Source organism: Coloeus monedula (genome assembly GCF_965178545.1).
Source record: "Coloeus monedula genome assembly, chromosome: 3".
NCBI classification, from domain to species: domain Eukaryota; kingdom Metazoa; phylum Chordata; class Aves; order Passeriformes; family Corvidae; genus Coloeus; species Coloeus monedula.
This window is the reverse complement of record NC_138783.1, coordinates 78,903,243-78,920,707: the sequence shown is the minus strand read 5'-3', so window position 1 is coordinate 78,920,707 and position 17,465 is coordinate 78,903,243. Positions and strand designations below refer to the sequence as shown.

At 42.8% G+C, this 17,465-nt stretch overlaps 1 protein-coding gene across 1 annotated transcript; it reads left to right on the top strand.

Moving 5' to 3' along the window:
- Positions 1–15,604: 15,604 nt before the first annotated feature.
- On the top strand, positions 15,605–16,579 carry LOC309570666 (2-oxoglutarate receptor 1-like; the record flags this gene model as incomplete). Its single annotated transcript, XM_082277648.1, has 1 exon — positions 15,605–16,579. One exon carries the CDS (start codon positions 15,605–15,607, stop codon positions 16,577–16,579), a length of 975 nt encoding a protein of 324 aa, XP_082133774.1.
- Between the last annotated feature and the right edge of the window lie 886 nt (positions 16,580–17,465).

The following is a 17,465-nucleotide window of genomic DNA, read 5'->3' as shown; positions in this document are numbered from 1 at the left end:
AACTTCAAAAGGTATTTGAATTATAAGGTGGGTTATCTTCTAAGGTTACTCCTTAGTTTCTTTACTACCCAAAATGGTTGATATCACGGATTTCTGAACCAAAAGAGAGATGGATGCCTGGAAGCTACAGTACCAGTGATGCTCTCCACTCTTAAAAGAAAAACAAAAGTTCTGAGCTTCTGTGTTTGTTTTTTTAAAAAAGGAAAAGCATGATTTTCAAATTACTTTGTGAATTTCCTTCTATTTTGTAAAATAGTGCAAGAAGATACGGTGAAGCAGAAAGAAATGCAACTTTGCATGCAGACAGACAATGACTTATTGAATACTAATAAAGCAAGCTAGAAAGTATAGTTCCTGGAGTAATCTTCCTTCATGTGTTTATTTTTTAAGTACAGTTCTGTTTCCAGCGTGACCCCTGCTACCCAAGCCAGCAAAGCTGATAGCAGGTTACTCCTTTCCCTTTCCCTTCACTGCATCCCGCTTAAGACCCATTCAGTTGCTTAAGACCCATCAGCTTTCTGGGAAAGTGATTAGGAAATAGATTTTTTCCCTTCTAACAGTTCTGCTAAAATCTTTGTGATTCCCATTTGCCCCTGAATGGCACAAGATAATTGGCTGCATCATAGGGCCTTTTCACGACAACTTCTGTGCATTTGGCAGAATTGGTGCACTATCGCACCAATTCTTGCACTATTTTTTGCTGGCAGATCTGTGACAAAATGTTTTGATATTACCACGAGAACACCCTGTGATATTTGCACATCTCTCCTCTAGTTTTCAAGGACTTTCATGATGCAGCCACTGTGCAAAGCGATGCGCTGGACCTGCAGCTGACTGGGCTAGACAACACCTTCTCTGTAGGTGCCTCAAAGGGTATCCAAGGTAAAAACTCCAGCTCTGCTCTGGTTACAGATCTGTACAGCTGGACAAAAAAAAGGAGGGGACTTGGCACAAAGCAGGAAAGCATTATGAGTGGATTTATTTCCAGCCCCAAATGATCCCAGAGGGGCAATTTTCCACTGAGTGAGCCAGGCTGGCCCAATCTCTTATGGCCTCAGAAATGAAGAAGACCTAGCAGACAGTGGCACACAAATGCACTGTGCAACAATTTCAAGCAATAGGTCTTTTTGGAAATTCTCTTTTGCCTTCAATTCATGATATTTTTTATCAACAGAAAGTTATCTTAACAGACAAGGCAGCAGCACCTGCCTAGAGGAGTTTCCTCACATTACCTTTCTGCTAGTAAGCTGCTCTGAGATATTTATATATCATCCCTATTTTACAGGTGATGAAACTGAAGCACAGGGGAGTTAAGTGACTTGCCTCCAGTCACAAAGCAAATTAGCAGCCAAGCGGGGAAGAGATCAGTTCTCAGCCCAGAGCTTTTACAAAGTGCATTTTAGGCTTAGGAAAAGATTTTCAAGGGAGTCTTGATTGCTCAGTGGTGGCACTTCAGTAATAAAATTTGAGTTAGAGCAGTGTCTACACTACTCAGGCCCTACTTCATCCCCATCAGACTCTCTATCTGTGGAAGGACCACTCCTGCTTTCTTTCAGAGAAGGTTTCGGGGGACCAGCTCACTAAAGTTATTTTGCTACCACTGTGTGTGATCTTAGCCAAGAGCCAGTAATTAACAGCTGTATTCATCCCATTTACAGGTTTCTATCAAGTATTTTCTAATTTGCGGGTTAACACAAAATATTAGCAGTACACAGGGAAACCTTCCAGGCTGAAATGTGTGCACAGGTCGGGAGGTTGTTCTTTGTGGGGTGCAAAGGTCAGAAATAGGTTACATAATTAGCCAGCTGCCTTCACCCAGGGGAAGGATACCACGACTCACCATGTATGTGTGCCAGCTCCGGGTGAGCACATGGATCTGGCTATCATTCCTCAGAGCTGGGCCAGGCCCCTCCCTGGAGACACTAATACAGATCCAGCAGCCCATGTTCTGCCTTTGGAACTTCTCTTCTCCTGGGAGAAGAGCAAATGGAATTAAGACGTAGATTTATCATACATCTTCTGAATTTCCATCCTTACTTTGACTCAGCATAATTAATACAGCTATACTTGCTTAGCGGAGCTAGATACTTGTCAGCAAACGCCAGTGAAAAACTAAATCTGTCCCTCTACCATAACAAAATCCCAGCAAACATAATCCCCACCCTTTTAGCCAAAATCCAAACCTGAATGTCACTGAGGGAAGGGAAGGACAGGAATGGGGCATCGTCTTTGCTGGAAACACCCATGAAGATTGGACGCGCTGTAATTCCAGGCTGTGCCCAAGGGACTTCAGCCTCCCGTACTTCCGCAGCTGGAATCTGCAGGTGCTATAATTCAAATTCCCACTAGGGGGTAGACAAAACTCTTCCAGTAAAAGGATCGCTTTGGAAAAGCGTAGAGTATGCGGAAAAGCGGTGTCTGATTTGGAAAAGAAAATCTGTGCTTGAGAAGCAGCAAAGAGTGGGAAAAGGAAGAATATGTTTATACCATCTGCAAGAGCAAGGTGGGAGCATTGTTCCAAATTTCTCTAAAGAAACATAATCTCTGCTTTGTATTTTTAAATCAAATACAGCTGGAGTGGCTATGTTGTTATAAACAAGTAAACCGTAAGTCAGATTTACAGAAAATATAGATTTCTGATTTTCAGAAATGCAGTTGGCATTACCCCTGCAGCTGTTGTCTTACAAACAGTGATAGTGGCCAATTAAGAATTTAAAATAGTTAGAAAGGATAAATACAGGGAATTGGAGTTTATCCACTTTGGAAGTGAATTCACCCTCTCCCGATGGCCTAGTCAGAAACATCAAATGCTGTATTTATCTCTCGCTTTTATTATTGACCATTCCACCATTGCAGGAAATGATGGCTTGTGTTTTCTCCTCACACATTTCTCCACTGCTGAAATGCAGACAGGTTTCTCTGAATCTTGCTGTAGGAGGGGAAGTATGGCTGCAGGCATCAACATACCTTCCTCCTCTTGCTCTCCCTGAAAGAGCAGTTTCTTTCCAGGTGAGATTGGCTGTCTCAGGGAGCTCCCTGCATTGCAGATAAGGGCACCGTGAAAAGGTTTTCTCACCACATATTCTGACTATTCCAAAGCAAGTTTTCACACTGATTCAACAAGTCCAGTGCTTCAGAGTTTATTTTCTGAGTTTATTTATTTATTCCCAGATCAACAAAGATGTCCTAAGACCCCAAAGTATCACCTCTGTGAGCTAAATGACTTTTTTGAATGCTAAGCAAAGATTTGCTTCAATCTTCTGAAACATAAGTTGTTTATGCTGACAGAAGTAAGAACCAAAGAAGGCCCATCAAAGCAGCAGAGCTCTCAGAGGCATTCCTGCAGCTGGGACTCCTCCCACAGCTGGGATAATTAAAGGCTGAATTAACTGTTCTTCGGAAGACCAGCATGCCAGTGTTTGCTGTCATGAGCACTACATTCATCTCATCTCTCCCCTAAATAGATGTGGGTTTTTGAAAGGAAAACCTCTGCTATTGTCTTTCTGTTCTGGATAGGTCCCATCTGCTGGCCCCAGTCTTGTGGGTGGCAACAACTCTCTCTCCAGCCAAGTGAGTTGCTGAAACTAGGTGTCTCTACAGGCAGCAGGCTCAACACTTGTCACATCAAAGGGCTAAACAGGAGATGTGCCCAGAGAAGGATTACATTTGTGGCCCTAATGAGCCAAAGAGATGAGCCCTTCAGGCAGCCAGATGTGCTTTCACTGCAATAAAGCACGTGAATCCATGGCAGAGGTTTTCAGAGCACAGTATTGGGAACAAAGGAAGAAGTAGTAATCCTGAAATACAGCCATGCCAAATGAGGTTAAATTATATATTCTCTACCTGAATTGTACTGTAAAGTGTGAATGATGGGTCTGAGGGATGCTGGCACGGGCTAAGGAGAGGTATCTGGAATCTGAAGCAGGGCTGCATTGGTTGTCTACTACACTGTTTCACGTTTCTCTACACTGTGATTATCAATACCTCTACTACCTGTCCTTGGCCTAATAACTGCAAGAAGTACTTCATAGGATGCACATCTCATGCAAAAATCTCCTGTCTTCATCACTCTGAAAAATAAAGTAATATTTTATTGAAGAAAGAGTTATTGTCATATAGAAGTCTGTGACAGGAGGTGAAAAGTAAAAAGTCTCTCTTCTAGGGAGTCCAGAAGCTGGATTTGGTAAAGAACAGATGGATCTCAGCAGCTGTGCTCCTTCACCAAGTAATTTCCTCAGGGTGGCATCTGATGTTAAATTTTGTACAAAATTTCCTTTTCTTGTGTGAATTGGAGATATTGAAAGAGAGAGAGATGACCTTTGTTCTGGGACCTTCTTTTTCATTTGTTTGTGAGGATTTTGGAGATATTGAAGGCTCTTCAACTGGCTTTCAAAGCTTAAACCAGACACCTGGCATCAGCTTTAGAGTAAGTCCTCTGTTCCTGTCTTCCTGGGGTCCATGAATTGCACCATGTCATCAACAAAAGTTTCCTCACTACTGCTCCCAAGCAGATGAGCTAAAGATACTCGAGGGCGAAATGCTACATTAAGTAGCATTTATAAAGTGATTTCACAGGGTTTTCTACAGTTCTAACAGTGACTTGTTATAGATTCAGAATATTCACAACATTCATACCATAATCAATTCACACACATACACACAGGCAAAGGGAGATGTATACACCTACATCTGTGTGTGTAAAGACACGCATCAAAATTTCCCCTTGGGTTCAGCGAAATACATCAAATCCCATAGCGTTTCTCCACAGACATGGATTGCACCTTGAGGAGAATGTGTGTGTGGGGGTATCAGCCTAGGTCTTGTTGCCAACGAGGGAGCTGGGGTTGTTTTTGGAGGAAAGGAGGCTCAGGGGAGACCTTATTGCTCTCTACAATTCCCTGAAAGGAGGGTGTAGTATAGTGGGAGTCGGCCTCTTCTCCCAGGTAACAAGTGATAGGAAGAGAGGAAACAGCCTCAAGTTGTGCCAGGGGAGACTTAGACTGGATATTAGGAATAATTGCTTTTCCAAAAGTGTTATCAAGTCTGTAACAGGCTGCCCAGGGAATTGGTGGAATCACCATCCCTGGAGGTATTTAAAAGACGTGTTTATGTGCCACTTAGGGACGTGATGGACTTGGCAATGCCTGGTAAACTGCTGGACTTTATGACCTTTAAGGTCTTTTCCAACCTAAATGATTCTAAGATTGTCCTCCACCTAGGCCTACAGAGGCACCACAATACTTTGCTGCTGCTTGTCAAAATGATTAGCAATTTCTCCTGGCTGTCCTGGAGACTTCAGTTCAATCCAGCTGCTGCCATGTTACTGCTGAATATTATCTCTGTATGTGTACTAAAGGAGTGTATTAGGAAAGTTGCCCTGCCCAAGATGAGACATTCGTTTGATCCCTGAATTAGGATTGACTGTCTCTAGTATCTAGTTTACTTGGGAAGAAATCAGACATGTTGAGTTCCACTAATCAAATAATTTCTGACAGAATGCTTCTTTCCTGCAAACTGTTGAATCAACAGAATCAAAAGGTTTCATGTGGATGTCTTTAATCTATTAAAGAATTTAGAAACAAAGTAGGCAGCATGCAGGCAAGCCCCCCAGCTAACCAAGCAGCCCCAGACAGAGAGCAGGGGAGCTGATGATGGTGGGATGGACAGGCCTGCTGCATCATCCATCAGGATGGTCCAGCAGAATCCAGCTCCTTTCTTGGAATGGAGCAGGTTTCCATCTGAAATGCTCTGTAAGAAGACAGAGCAGACACAAAACTTGGTATTTTTGAGAAGCAAAATTTGCTTCTTTTCTCAGTTTTTGCACAAAAGCCAGCACTCCTGGGAGCTGTGGCTAAGCTGCTACTTCAGGCACAGATAATACTGATGTGAGTTTCTAGGACAGAAGTACAGGACTCAGCTCTAGGATGTTTAGCATGACAAAATTTTCCATCCAAGTCCAGATTATGCAGTGAGCTCACCCTTATTATATTCACTAACAATTTGGGCAATGGAGTAGAAAGTATACCCTTTAAGCATGCAGATGACAAGTGAGGGGACTGCAGGCTTTCTGGTAGACAGCATTAGATTCAAAGCAATTTACAGAAATTGGAGAAATGATCTGAAAAAAACAGAATGCAATATAATGGGGACAAATGCAGAATTTATGTTTGTAGGAGATGAATCAAAACTCTACAAATTGAACTATCTGCTTAGGCAGCAGCACTGCAGTGAAGAATCGAATGGCTGCTCAGGTCACAAGCTGAACATCAGTCAGATGTTTTCTGCTGTTGTGAAAAGGGCAAGCAGCAGAATGGGATGTAGAAATAAGAGCACAGGCTTCCAGGTAGGATGATTAACCCTACTGCTTTTGTAGCCTATCTCCTGGGGTTGCATGTCTGGTCCAATACTGCACTTGGAGGAGGAGGGGGACCTGCTGCACATGGAGCAGAACAGAGGTTCAGAAAAACAAAACAAAACAAAAGTTTATGAGATTGAGAGTTGTTCAATCTAGGAGAAGGGCCACTGAAGGAAAAGTGATGGTGATCACACACATGACCTGTATCCAGAAAGCAGAGTGCCCCCAGCTAGGAATAGATCAGGGAGATGTCAGGCATGAGACAACTCATCCTTTGGGCACAGAGAAGCAGAGTAGTAGTTTGGAAGAGAGATAAATTTAAAAGACATTGGAAAAGCACCTGCTGGGACTGCCAAGGATATGGCCCTGTCTGGGGCAGCAGATGGACTGCGTATCTTGAGGAGTTTCCTTCTACCCCATCTCTTGAAATGCCATGGGAAAAACCCCTTTGAATCACGGCAGAGGGTTTCAGCATCTCACTGCATGCACCAAGATAGTCCCTCAGAGAGGGGAGATGTCTGTGTCAGGTCTTTGCAGTGACTGTGCCATGAAAGCCAATGGATTAGACACTCTGCTGGGGTGGATTAAGCTGGCTCCGAAGTCAGTGGCAATGCACCAGTTTAGACCTCCTTAGAATATGATGTGCAAAACCTGATAAAAGTCTGGTTAGAGATCCCCTCCTCAGCTTCTAGACAGCCATCATTCGTGGCAATATGAAGCAGGAGAGTTGTATGTTGGCAAAATTCAGACTAGTGGGTAAAATGCCTTACCCCAAACAGCCTGAACATGCAGAGCATTGCATTTTTTATACTCTTTAACACATTGTATAATTTCATTTTATCAGCAACTACTAAGTGGCTCCCTTCTAAAAATAAAAAGCCAAGGTCAAGTACAGAGAGCTTTTTCTAACTTTTCTTGTGTCATCTTCTGTCCTATGGTGATGTGATTTCTACCATTTCTCTATTATTGAAAATCTTGGTAAATACACTAGAATGACTCACATTTAACAAAGTGCTGGTGTTTTAGCTGAAACTCATGCCCTGATGGAGACAAATATGATACATCAGCTTATAGCAGAGCCTCCCAGCTGACCCAGGTGTGGTGAGTAAGCCCAATGCTCTGTTAATTCAAGTCCTGCAAAGCTCAGAGAGAGATCTAACCAAAGCCCTTCAGTGACCCTGAAGCACTTGGTGAAAGGTGGCATAGAAAGGCAAAGCAGAGTCTCTGCAGAGAATAGCACCTCCCTTTCATATATTTGATTTAGATGAGCACAAAAGAGCCAGAGAAAAAAGATTAGGTTAAAAAAAAAAAAAAAAAGAAGACAAAAGTATGAATTCCACTGGTTCAGTTTGCATGAATTATCTCTTCGAAGGCTATTTTAGCAATCTGCACCTCCACCCAATCTGAATTGCTGGAGAGCCATTTAATAGCCTGGGGATAATAACAAGCATCATTTAAAGAGCATAAGACTCTTTCAAATGCAGGGAAACGGCATGCCTCTCAGGGTGAGGCTGGCAGAGCTGCCTCTGCAAGGGAGAAGCAGAGGGAGCTGCCTTCATGCGGACAGAGGAGCTTTCCTATCATGAGGGGTAGAATAGGAAGTGCTTGGGATGAGGAGCCTGAACACCTTCCCTGTTGTACAGGTCTCTGCCTGATAAAAAGGGAATTTGCTCCAAAAAATACAAGACCTTTGACTCTCTGGTCAAGTGGTGATGCGCAGAGCATTTACTTGTGGATTTCTGCTTCTGTCTGTTTTGTCAAGGAACATTCATTTCTATTTGAGTGAAAATTACTTCTGCTTATTGCTTTATAATACTAAAATTCTACCTGATAATTACCTTACCTTATCAGAAACAAGTGCTAAACAACTGCAAACAACCAATGCAAACACCTAATTCACCAGTTCATAATTTCAGTGACTGTATGAAGAAAAGAATTAGACAATCTTGGGAGAGAAATTAAACTTTCGAAATATGAAGTGTGTCCTAAATGGCTGAGCTGCCTTCCCTGTCCTGCTTGTGCTCCTCTTGGCACCAGCCCCACTGGAAAAGACTCATTTCCAAAGCACAAGTGGAATTTCAGGAGGTGGGAGCTGAAGGGGTTAGGGGTGCAGGTAGGAGCAGATACGGGTGGTGCTGGTAGCAGGACCACCCAGGGTGCTTCTGCCAAGAGCCAGGCAGGGCTTGTGAGGGAACAGTGTCTGGCTAATAGAAAGGCTCATCTTTGGCTGTGTACATTAAATTCACGTGTTGAGAGCTCTGATGCTACAACACACTTACCAAGACCAAGCCTGGTGGGTTTGCAGTGTGCACTGCTTTGGGAGGGAAAAAAATGAGAAAAATGGGAAATTGAGGTTGCAGCATGTCTGTCTATTCTCTCTGGTGACCAGGGACAGGACCCAGGGAATGGCTGGAGCTGTGCCAGGGGAGGGTTAGGTTGGAGATCAGGGAAAGGTTCTTCCCCCAGAGGATGCTAGGCATTGCCCAGGCTCCCCAGGGAATGGGCACGGCCCCGAGGCTGCCAGAGCTCCAGGAGCATTTGGTCAATGCTCTCAGGGACAGGGTGGGATTGTTGGGGTGTCTGTGCAGGGCCAGGAGTTGGACTTGGATGATCCTGTGGGTCCCTTCCAACTTGGGATATTCTGTGATCCTGTGATATCACAAAGTCACTTTCTGAAGACAAAACCTTATTAGAGTGACCAAAGGCAAAGGGCAGACTTTCCTCCATGCGCCACACCATCCTGCAAACAAATTACAAGAGCAACAGCACCACAAGAGAATATATCTTCAGTGACTGAAAACTTGCTTGTGCACTGGAAGCCACATCAGCAGCATCGTTTGCTGAATCCTCTACTGAAACATTCCTGAAAGCCAGGGAGGCTGCTTCATCTTGAAACTGAAAAAACCCAACAAAATAACATGGCAGCAAATTGGTCCTCTCTGTTTTCAGTCCCATTGAACTGGGTCATTTTCAGGAAACGACCTGAAACAATTATGGCTGTTGTCACATCTCCAATGAGTTTCGTTTGGTTTTTAGCGTCTTCTGGGAAAACTTTAACTGGTGCAGCTGCTGCGTTTAGGACCACTTCATAGCTGGGTGTTCCTGTGGGGCCTTTTATTCACTGGTTTACGATCTTGCCAGTGCTGCACCAGAGTACCTGAACACATACTGGCTTTGAGCAGGTAAATTGTCCCATTGTCTTTCCTCTCCCTATCTCCCACAGGGCAACATACCTTCTGAAATTCAGCCATCATCTAAGGGCTGCAGTAGATTTTATCTGCTATGCCCTGTAGTCGATGAGCACCAATTCACTTCAAGGACTAATATTAGGCATAAAATAGTGCCTCAGATACATATGGGCTATTTTTGGAGCTCTATTGAACTACTTGTGCTCAGCTGATATGGCAGCAGCACTGCTTATATTCCAGATTATATATGCAATTTTCCTAAGGTAAAATATCTCTTTCCAAAAGTCTACATTAACAGTCTCTATTTCCTACATAATTAGATGACAGCATTTAACTGTGATTAATTTAGAGTTACAGTGCCTCTAGGGATTAAAAATGCTGCCCTTACCATTCTGTCTAGGGAAGAAATACGAAGGGAGAACTGGAGTTGATTTCCCCATGTGATGAAGACACAAGATATCATTCTCTACAGAACCAAGCATCTCCCAGTGGTGGTCTGATAACAATGGTAATTAGGTATTCAATCACACACAGAGTAAGATCAGCCAAACAAATGCATGTCTGCTAAGGGAAATAACCCATGCAAAGATTAAGTGTTTGCTGAACCAAAAGTAAAACGTATAACAAAAGCTCTTAAGTCTCTGGAGCCTAACCCTTGCCCAACAAACTGCTTGTTTTCCTGCATAATTATTAATCAGAACCACTTCTACTGCACCACACTGGGTGCTGCCATGTCTGAAGATCTGACTCTGAAAGGAGTCTTTTACTCATGACTGTGGATTCTAGATCAGGTTTTGTGAAATGAGGATGGTCCCTGTGCTGGTTTGTGGACCCTCATGCCTGTGAAGCCTAATTACAGTTAAGTTCAGCGGTGATGCTGAGACACAACAAAAATTCCTGCTGTGACCTCTTCCAGCCCAGTGCCCATAAAAGCCAATAGCCAGCCCATCCAGAGGAGAGAGACATTGTCTGAAACCAGCCACAAAGCAAAATAAAAATACTGGGCTTTGTTCTCCACTTCTGTATTTCAGACTGGAAGTTTTCAAAGGAGATTGGGTGGCCCAGGTGGGCAAACCCATCAGTCATCCTGTGCATCCTATTGACCCTGCTATCACAGAAGGAAAAATACGCTATGAAAAGATGATCCTATTTGTGTCATGCACTCTGTGATAACTGACTTTGCCTAAAGTTTCAAGAGGAAATATTTAATTAATAATCCTGCCACAAACTCATTCCAGTTTCCTTTCTATACAACAACTAAGAGCAACATTAATACATTCACATGAACTCTATAGAATTTTATTATGTCAGGGAAAATGTCAGCCCCTCTAACCAATTAATCCAGCCTGCTTGGAAGCCTGTTGAAACATGAGGTGAGTGCTGTGTCTTTGGGAAGCATTGCTGGAGACCAGCTTCAGCTGGTGGCTGGTTGCTGGTAACAGTGAGTGAAACACAACTCCACAGCAGGAGCCCACATGCAGCTTTAGTGCCAGCCCCAGCCAATCTACCTCTGCTGTTGTCCTCTTGCCCTGGCCAGTCCCCCCCACTGCTCACCATAAGCCCTGGAGCCCATGCACCCACAGAAGGAGCCATCGCCTGTCACAACAGGGCCAGAAAGCCAACACAAGATTAAGAACACTGGCTTGGCTTCGGTAAGCTCACTTATCCAACATATCCCATGATTGCACAAGCCCTGGGGTCACCGAAAATGTGTGGTTTATGATGTCAGGAGGAAGGTGGTGCTGCCAGCTCTTTTGACTGCAGCGTGCAATTAGAGTCACTTAAGCTGACTGTGGAACTACAGAGTATTTTGATTTCCCTCCAATGCTTGTAGAGGGGAGAAGGGTGAGGACAGCCTTAAAGTACGAAAAGCTCCTTGCTTTTGTAAAGGATCACAATGGTGATCACCAATGGGCAGACTTAAGAGGTCCATGAACATGAGGTGGAGAAATGGCTGGCAAGGAGAAAAGGTCCACAGACTGAGGAGTTGAAAGTCACACTGCAGAATCATCCCTTATCCATAGAGATCCCACACAAGGCCAGATAAGCTGTTTAAACCAGGTATTCACATGTGGTCCTTGTTAGTTTGTTCTCAGTTTCCCTGGTGCCTGACACCAGCCCCGGGGCCAGCCACAAGGCTGCAATTGCAGCCAGTGTTTCCAAGGGTCTCTGTGCAATGAGGAGCTGCTGTAACCATGGTGAAAGATGCAGGGGTACAGTAGCCACAAGGTCTCTCCAGCTGATGATGAGACAAGATTTGGGTAAGCTAAGGAGCATATCTCCATCTCCGTGCAGAGCAGCTCTGCATGAGTGACCTTCTATTAGTCACCATCTCTCAAGACTGGTCTGAAAATGTGTGTTTTATTTTCTTCTCTTCTCCTGTCCAGAGTTAGACATTCAGAGTGCCTGCTTAAGACCCTAGTACACCAAATCTCTGTCAGGTCTGGGTCACAGCACCAGAAAAAGCCCATTTCTGCTTTACCTCAGGCACTGCCACTGCCAAGGAAGGATAAAAACCAGCCACTGCTGCAAAGGTTCCCCATTGCTCAGGGGTATAATGGATTAAGTAGTGAATGCATTAAATGATCCCTAACTATAATTAGCTCCCTCTGTGCTTGTAATACTACAGCCTCATACAAATGGTTTCTAATGACACATGCAGTGTGTAGGAACAGGGTAATAGCTATTTAAACAGTTGCTGATCCCTGAGCTGGTATATGACAGTGTATTTTACAATTGTTGAGAAACTTTGGACATTTTTTTAAAGTGCTCTGGGCACTGACCTAGAGAAAAGCTTGGTTAGATGAGAGCATAGAGGGTGCCCTTTCCCTAATGGTAACAGATAGATAACGATCTAGTTGTCAGACATTACTGCTGCCCCAGTCTTGATTTCCCCGTTACCACTCTTTCCCTGCAGTATGATTAGCAGAACAGATAGCCAGCTCCCAAATCATGCCCAGTACAGGCACTCAAGGAGAGTCAAGACAGTCTTCTGAAAAATACTCTTAAATGTGCAGTTTCAGAGACTACACACACACACGTACATAATGTTCAGGCATGAAAGCTTGCTCGTTTTGTACCGGATCATAAACTCACCAGTGAGTAAAGACCTGTGAAATGTACCAAGGCAGAGAGGCTGCTGGCCACACTGGGCAGCTGGAGCCTCTGTGCATGGACCAGGTTTCAAGCTCAGGGGCTGAAGACTACAGTTTCAAAATTCAAGATGCAATGACTGTTTTTAAATAATAATAATCTCTTTTGATCTTGTTCCTCGAGCTAAGGATAATAATGAGATTTTTATTCAAGAACAATCTTTTGGCTCAAAAAGCACAGAAAATTGCAGATCTTGTGAATTATGAAGCCCAAAATCAAAAGCTCAAAATAAAACAAGTTTGCAACTTCAGCTACTCCAGTAATAACCAGCCAACACATTGTAGATATTTTACTCCCCAAAAATAAGCAGAAAGATTGCCACAGTTTCTGAACAGCACATCATGCCAAAAGAAACATTCATTTCTTTCATGAGGTGAAATTTGTACTCCGTTAGAAATTTGATTTTAATGAAGACAGTGTGTCATAACACTTTTCACCTGACCTTGAAATGACAACATGCCTTATTCACTTTGGCGATCAGTTTTCACTTCAGAGGAAATGGAGAATAAATTTAATTTCGTCCTTTATAAGCACATGCACTCACACATACATGCTAATTTAAATGTGATTTGCTGCTATTTGAATACTACAGGTCTGCCTCAGCACACAGAGCTGCTGCCAGCAAAGCCTGATCTGCCCACTGAAGGCAAGACAGAGTGAATGACAGAGGGCAAAAGAGGACTCTTCCAGCCACCCAGTTCTAAGAGCTGACACCTGACCCAGTAACTGAGGTTTTCCACCAGTTTCCTAATTCACAGCCACATGGAGCCTCAGTCAGACAGCAGGGAGTGAATGTATATGGCTGCAAAGCCGTACTAAAACCTGCTTCACTGCAAGGAAGACATAAATACATATCATTTGAGCTCTTTGCTCAAATCAATATCAGAAGGAGAAGCAGAATTGCAGGTTTTCAGGTAAGCAGTATTTCTCCATTTTCAATTTGGAGGGTTCAAGATTGTGGTGAAGAACCGATCAGCAGTGCAAGAAAGCCAAATGGGATAAATCAAATATTCTAGTAAATTTGTCTAACATGATATGAAATACATTGGAGAGGCATAAATGTGGGTGACAGTGGTATCACTGAGCAGCAGAAAAGAGAGAAAACATGCACACCCCTGGCTTTTGTGACTGTAAGTCTGGATTGGTTTAAAACAAGCTTCATGGTCTTTACCTAGTACATCTTTGATAGCAAAGCTTCTCTACCAGATCTAATATTCATGTTAAAAAGCATTAGCATTTTAACTTAATTGTGGGGAGACTGTTCTAATTTCTCTTTGAAGTGCTCCTGAGTAACAAAGAGATACTCATCTTTCTGACTGGGTATGATCAAATAATGCCCCTTGTGTCCCAGCTTTAATGATTGGCTTTGTCAGAGCAAATTGGTCATGTTCCACTGGTTATTGGGATAATGAAGAGTCATACAGGTAATGTGTTAAACAACTGAAACACATCAAAAACTATACACAAGAGAATTTCCAAGACTGAATAAGGTACAATTCTGTCTTTTTTCCAGGTTTGTTGTTGTTGGTTGGTTGGTTTTTTGGGTTTTTCTTAATGTGTTGATTTCACCCTGGATGTTTAATGTAGCACTGGTTTAGTTTAAAGATGATGTTTCTGGGACAAGAGAGAGCATCTAGGCTTGATAGTACCCTGTCTTGCACTTTATGAAGTTTCTTTAAAATATTTTCTCACATGGAATTCATTAGAATCTGGAAGAGTGGTGCTCACCTGAGATGCTGAAGGCACACAGTCTCATTGAGATATACAGGTCTGAACTAGTCACCTTGGGCTGCCTTTTGTATCAATGGAAAGAAATAGGTATGCCAAAAGAGTAAATAATTTATCTTAGAAACCTCAGTTGTGGGTAGATATATTATGTCCTGGAGGAACTTACTCCTCTCCTTTGGTAATACAGGGGGGGTTTAGAAGGACTGACTCCAATTAAAGCATCTAAGTTTCTGATACCTGAAGTTAGATTATTTCCATCCTTGGTTACCATTTTTTCAGGTTAAAACTCTACCAACAAATGGTATGTCTTGAACTCACTGTGGGGAGATCCAAACTGGCTATGGCAGACCAGAAATCATTTCAGAGACAAGTCTGCCTGGCTTAAATTGGCACAAAATGGGAAGCAAGATCACTGCCTTCCTTCTGTGCTTTCCGTTTTCCCTCTGCCCTTTGAGAAACAGTCTTTAATAATTTAAATCAGTTTTATGCCACTATGGAGCTTGATTTGAAAAGCTAAAACAAAACAAAATAACACCCCTGCCAAAAAACAACCCTCCAAAAACTGAAACGAAAACATTTATACTAATTTTATACTCTGATGACTCCAAGAGAATAAAATCATATTCAGGGAACAATCTGTCAGGTTATTGGAACATCAGGTCCTGAGATCTGTAACTAAACCTAACATCTTTTGGCTTTCATGAAGGCAGAACAGCATCTCTGTTTCATGAGCACGAAACACTGATTAGCTCAGATTAATGAAGATAATATATGGATATGGTTTTACTTTCTGAAATGTTTAGACTTGTTCAAAGGTTTGCAAAATATTAGCCCAAACTCCCTCTAGCTCTCTAAATGTGTGCTTCCTACCCCTGAAGATTTGCAGATAAGCAGTAATTGTCTTCTTCAATGAAGGAGGCTAAACAAAGAAAGAGTAAAATTAATGACTATCAAAATTAAATGTAAAAGAGAGGAGAGGGTGAAATTATATATTTCAGTGGAGTTATCTAGGTCAGACTGGGTACGTTAGCAAATCCTCATTTCCTCTCACTACTATGCCTTCTCAAACGTGAAACATTTTCTCCAGTGACAAAAGGTTTAGCTGAAAGCGTTTGTTCCGACAAACCAATTAAAACTAAACATCTGATTTTTGTAAAGCCTTAAGGAGATTTCTGCAAACATGGCATCTGAATGCACCAGCAATTTTACTGCTCAGCCCAGCCCCGCAGACCGATTGACAAGCTGCAAGGATGAAGATTTCTTACAGGTGAAACTCTATCTCTTGGTCCCTTACAGCCTAATCTTCCTGGTGTGCTTCCCAGGGAACATTGTGACAATTTTTGTTTACTGTGTTAAGATGAGGCCCTGGAAAAGCAGCACCATCATTATGTTAAACCTGGCTATCACTGACCTATTGTATGTAGTCACGCTTCCTTTCTTTATACACTACTATGTTAATGGAAATAACTGGATTTTTGGAGACTTCATGTGCAAGTTTATTCAGTTTTGTTTCTACTTCAACATGTACAGTGGTATAATCTTCCTTAGCTGCTTCAGCATATTCCGCTTTTTGGTAGTTGTGCACCCCATGAAATGCCTTTTTCTTCGGAAGCGGAGATGGGCAGTGGTGACTTGCGCAGTCGTTTGGATGATTTCCCTTGTGGCCCTCAGCCCCGTGGCCATCCTGATTGCCCCAAGTCAGAGGCAGAACAAGACCATCTGCCCAGACCTGGTTGCTGCTGAGGACTTTGACACCAGTCACTGGTACAACTGGGCACTGACTGTGTTTGCCTTCTTCTTGCCCTTGCTGACGGTGACTCTGTGCTACGTGCTCATCATTTGCATCTTGGCCACCGGGCCCCACACACAGGCTTGCTACAAACAGAAGGCTCGCAGACTCACTGTTCTCCTCTTGGTGGTCTTCTACGTGTGCTTCCTCCCCTTCCATGTCTTTCGAGGGATTCGTCTGGAGCTCCAAGTACAACCAGTTAGCTGCCACTTGAAGAAAACAATCCTTTTTATGTTTATTATAACTAAATCTTTAGCAGCTTTAAATACTTTCGGAAATTTGCTGCTCTATGTAGTGTCAGGAGATAAATTCCAGCAGGCGATCGTCTCCCTCTTCAAGTTTTGGACAAACAAGAGTTTGAAGTAAAAGAGGTTGATGCCATTTAACATGTATGGTGGAAGGATCAAAACCTGCCCTCAACCAGCCAGGCACAACCTGCTTGCCATCAGAGTACTCAGGTTAACCCAGCCACTGCCAAAGGAGAGTTAATCTCTTCTGAGCTACAAGTCAATCATCAAAAGAGAAAATTTATTATTAAAAATAAAAAGTTTTAAATAAAATACTAATAAATTAAGTGTGAAACTTCTCTGAAATGTTTCTGTGTTTGCTTCCTGAATCCTCGATAGCTCTTTTGGGGAATGGCCAGTTCCAGAAAAAAATACTAGCATTTTAGTGACAGATACAGATTCAGGATGAGAGTAATCTTAAATTAATTTTATTAACTTAAAAGGTAAGTGTCTAGTCTAAGCTAGGGACCTGTCTTTCACTTTCTTCCTAAGGCATGAAGAGGGGTAAGACCCTCTAGAAATCAAAATCTGTCTTAGGCCTGTAGGATGTTCATCTTACCTCCCTGGAGACATTGACAGGGTAGATGTATGCATATAGCTAATCACCTTGTACTCATTTTATAATTTCCCATTATAATGGAAAGAAATAAGCAGGTTTAGAGTGTGATTCACTGAGCTATTCTGGATGTCTGCATTTGGACAAGATGAATCATGACCTAGAAGTGCGTGTTGCTCTCCACTGGCCATAAAAGGTAAGTAGATCAGACACAGACTCGAATGTTTGTGCCTGCTTTTAAAGAGCTGAGGCACAGTCTAGTACTGACTGGGATGGATCACTCTCCAGAGGTGGCTGGAAGTGCAGCTTACACAGTGAGACCCTACTCTGTGCCTTTAGTGATTGCCTGAAGTGTAATGGTGGGGTAATACAAGATCAGTCTTATAAGGGTTTTCCACACTACTGATAC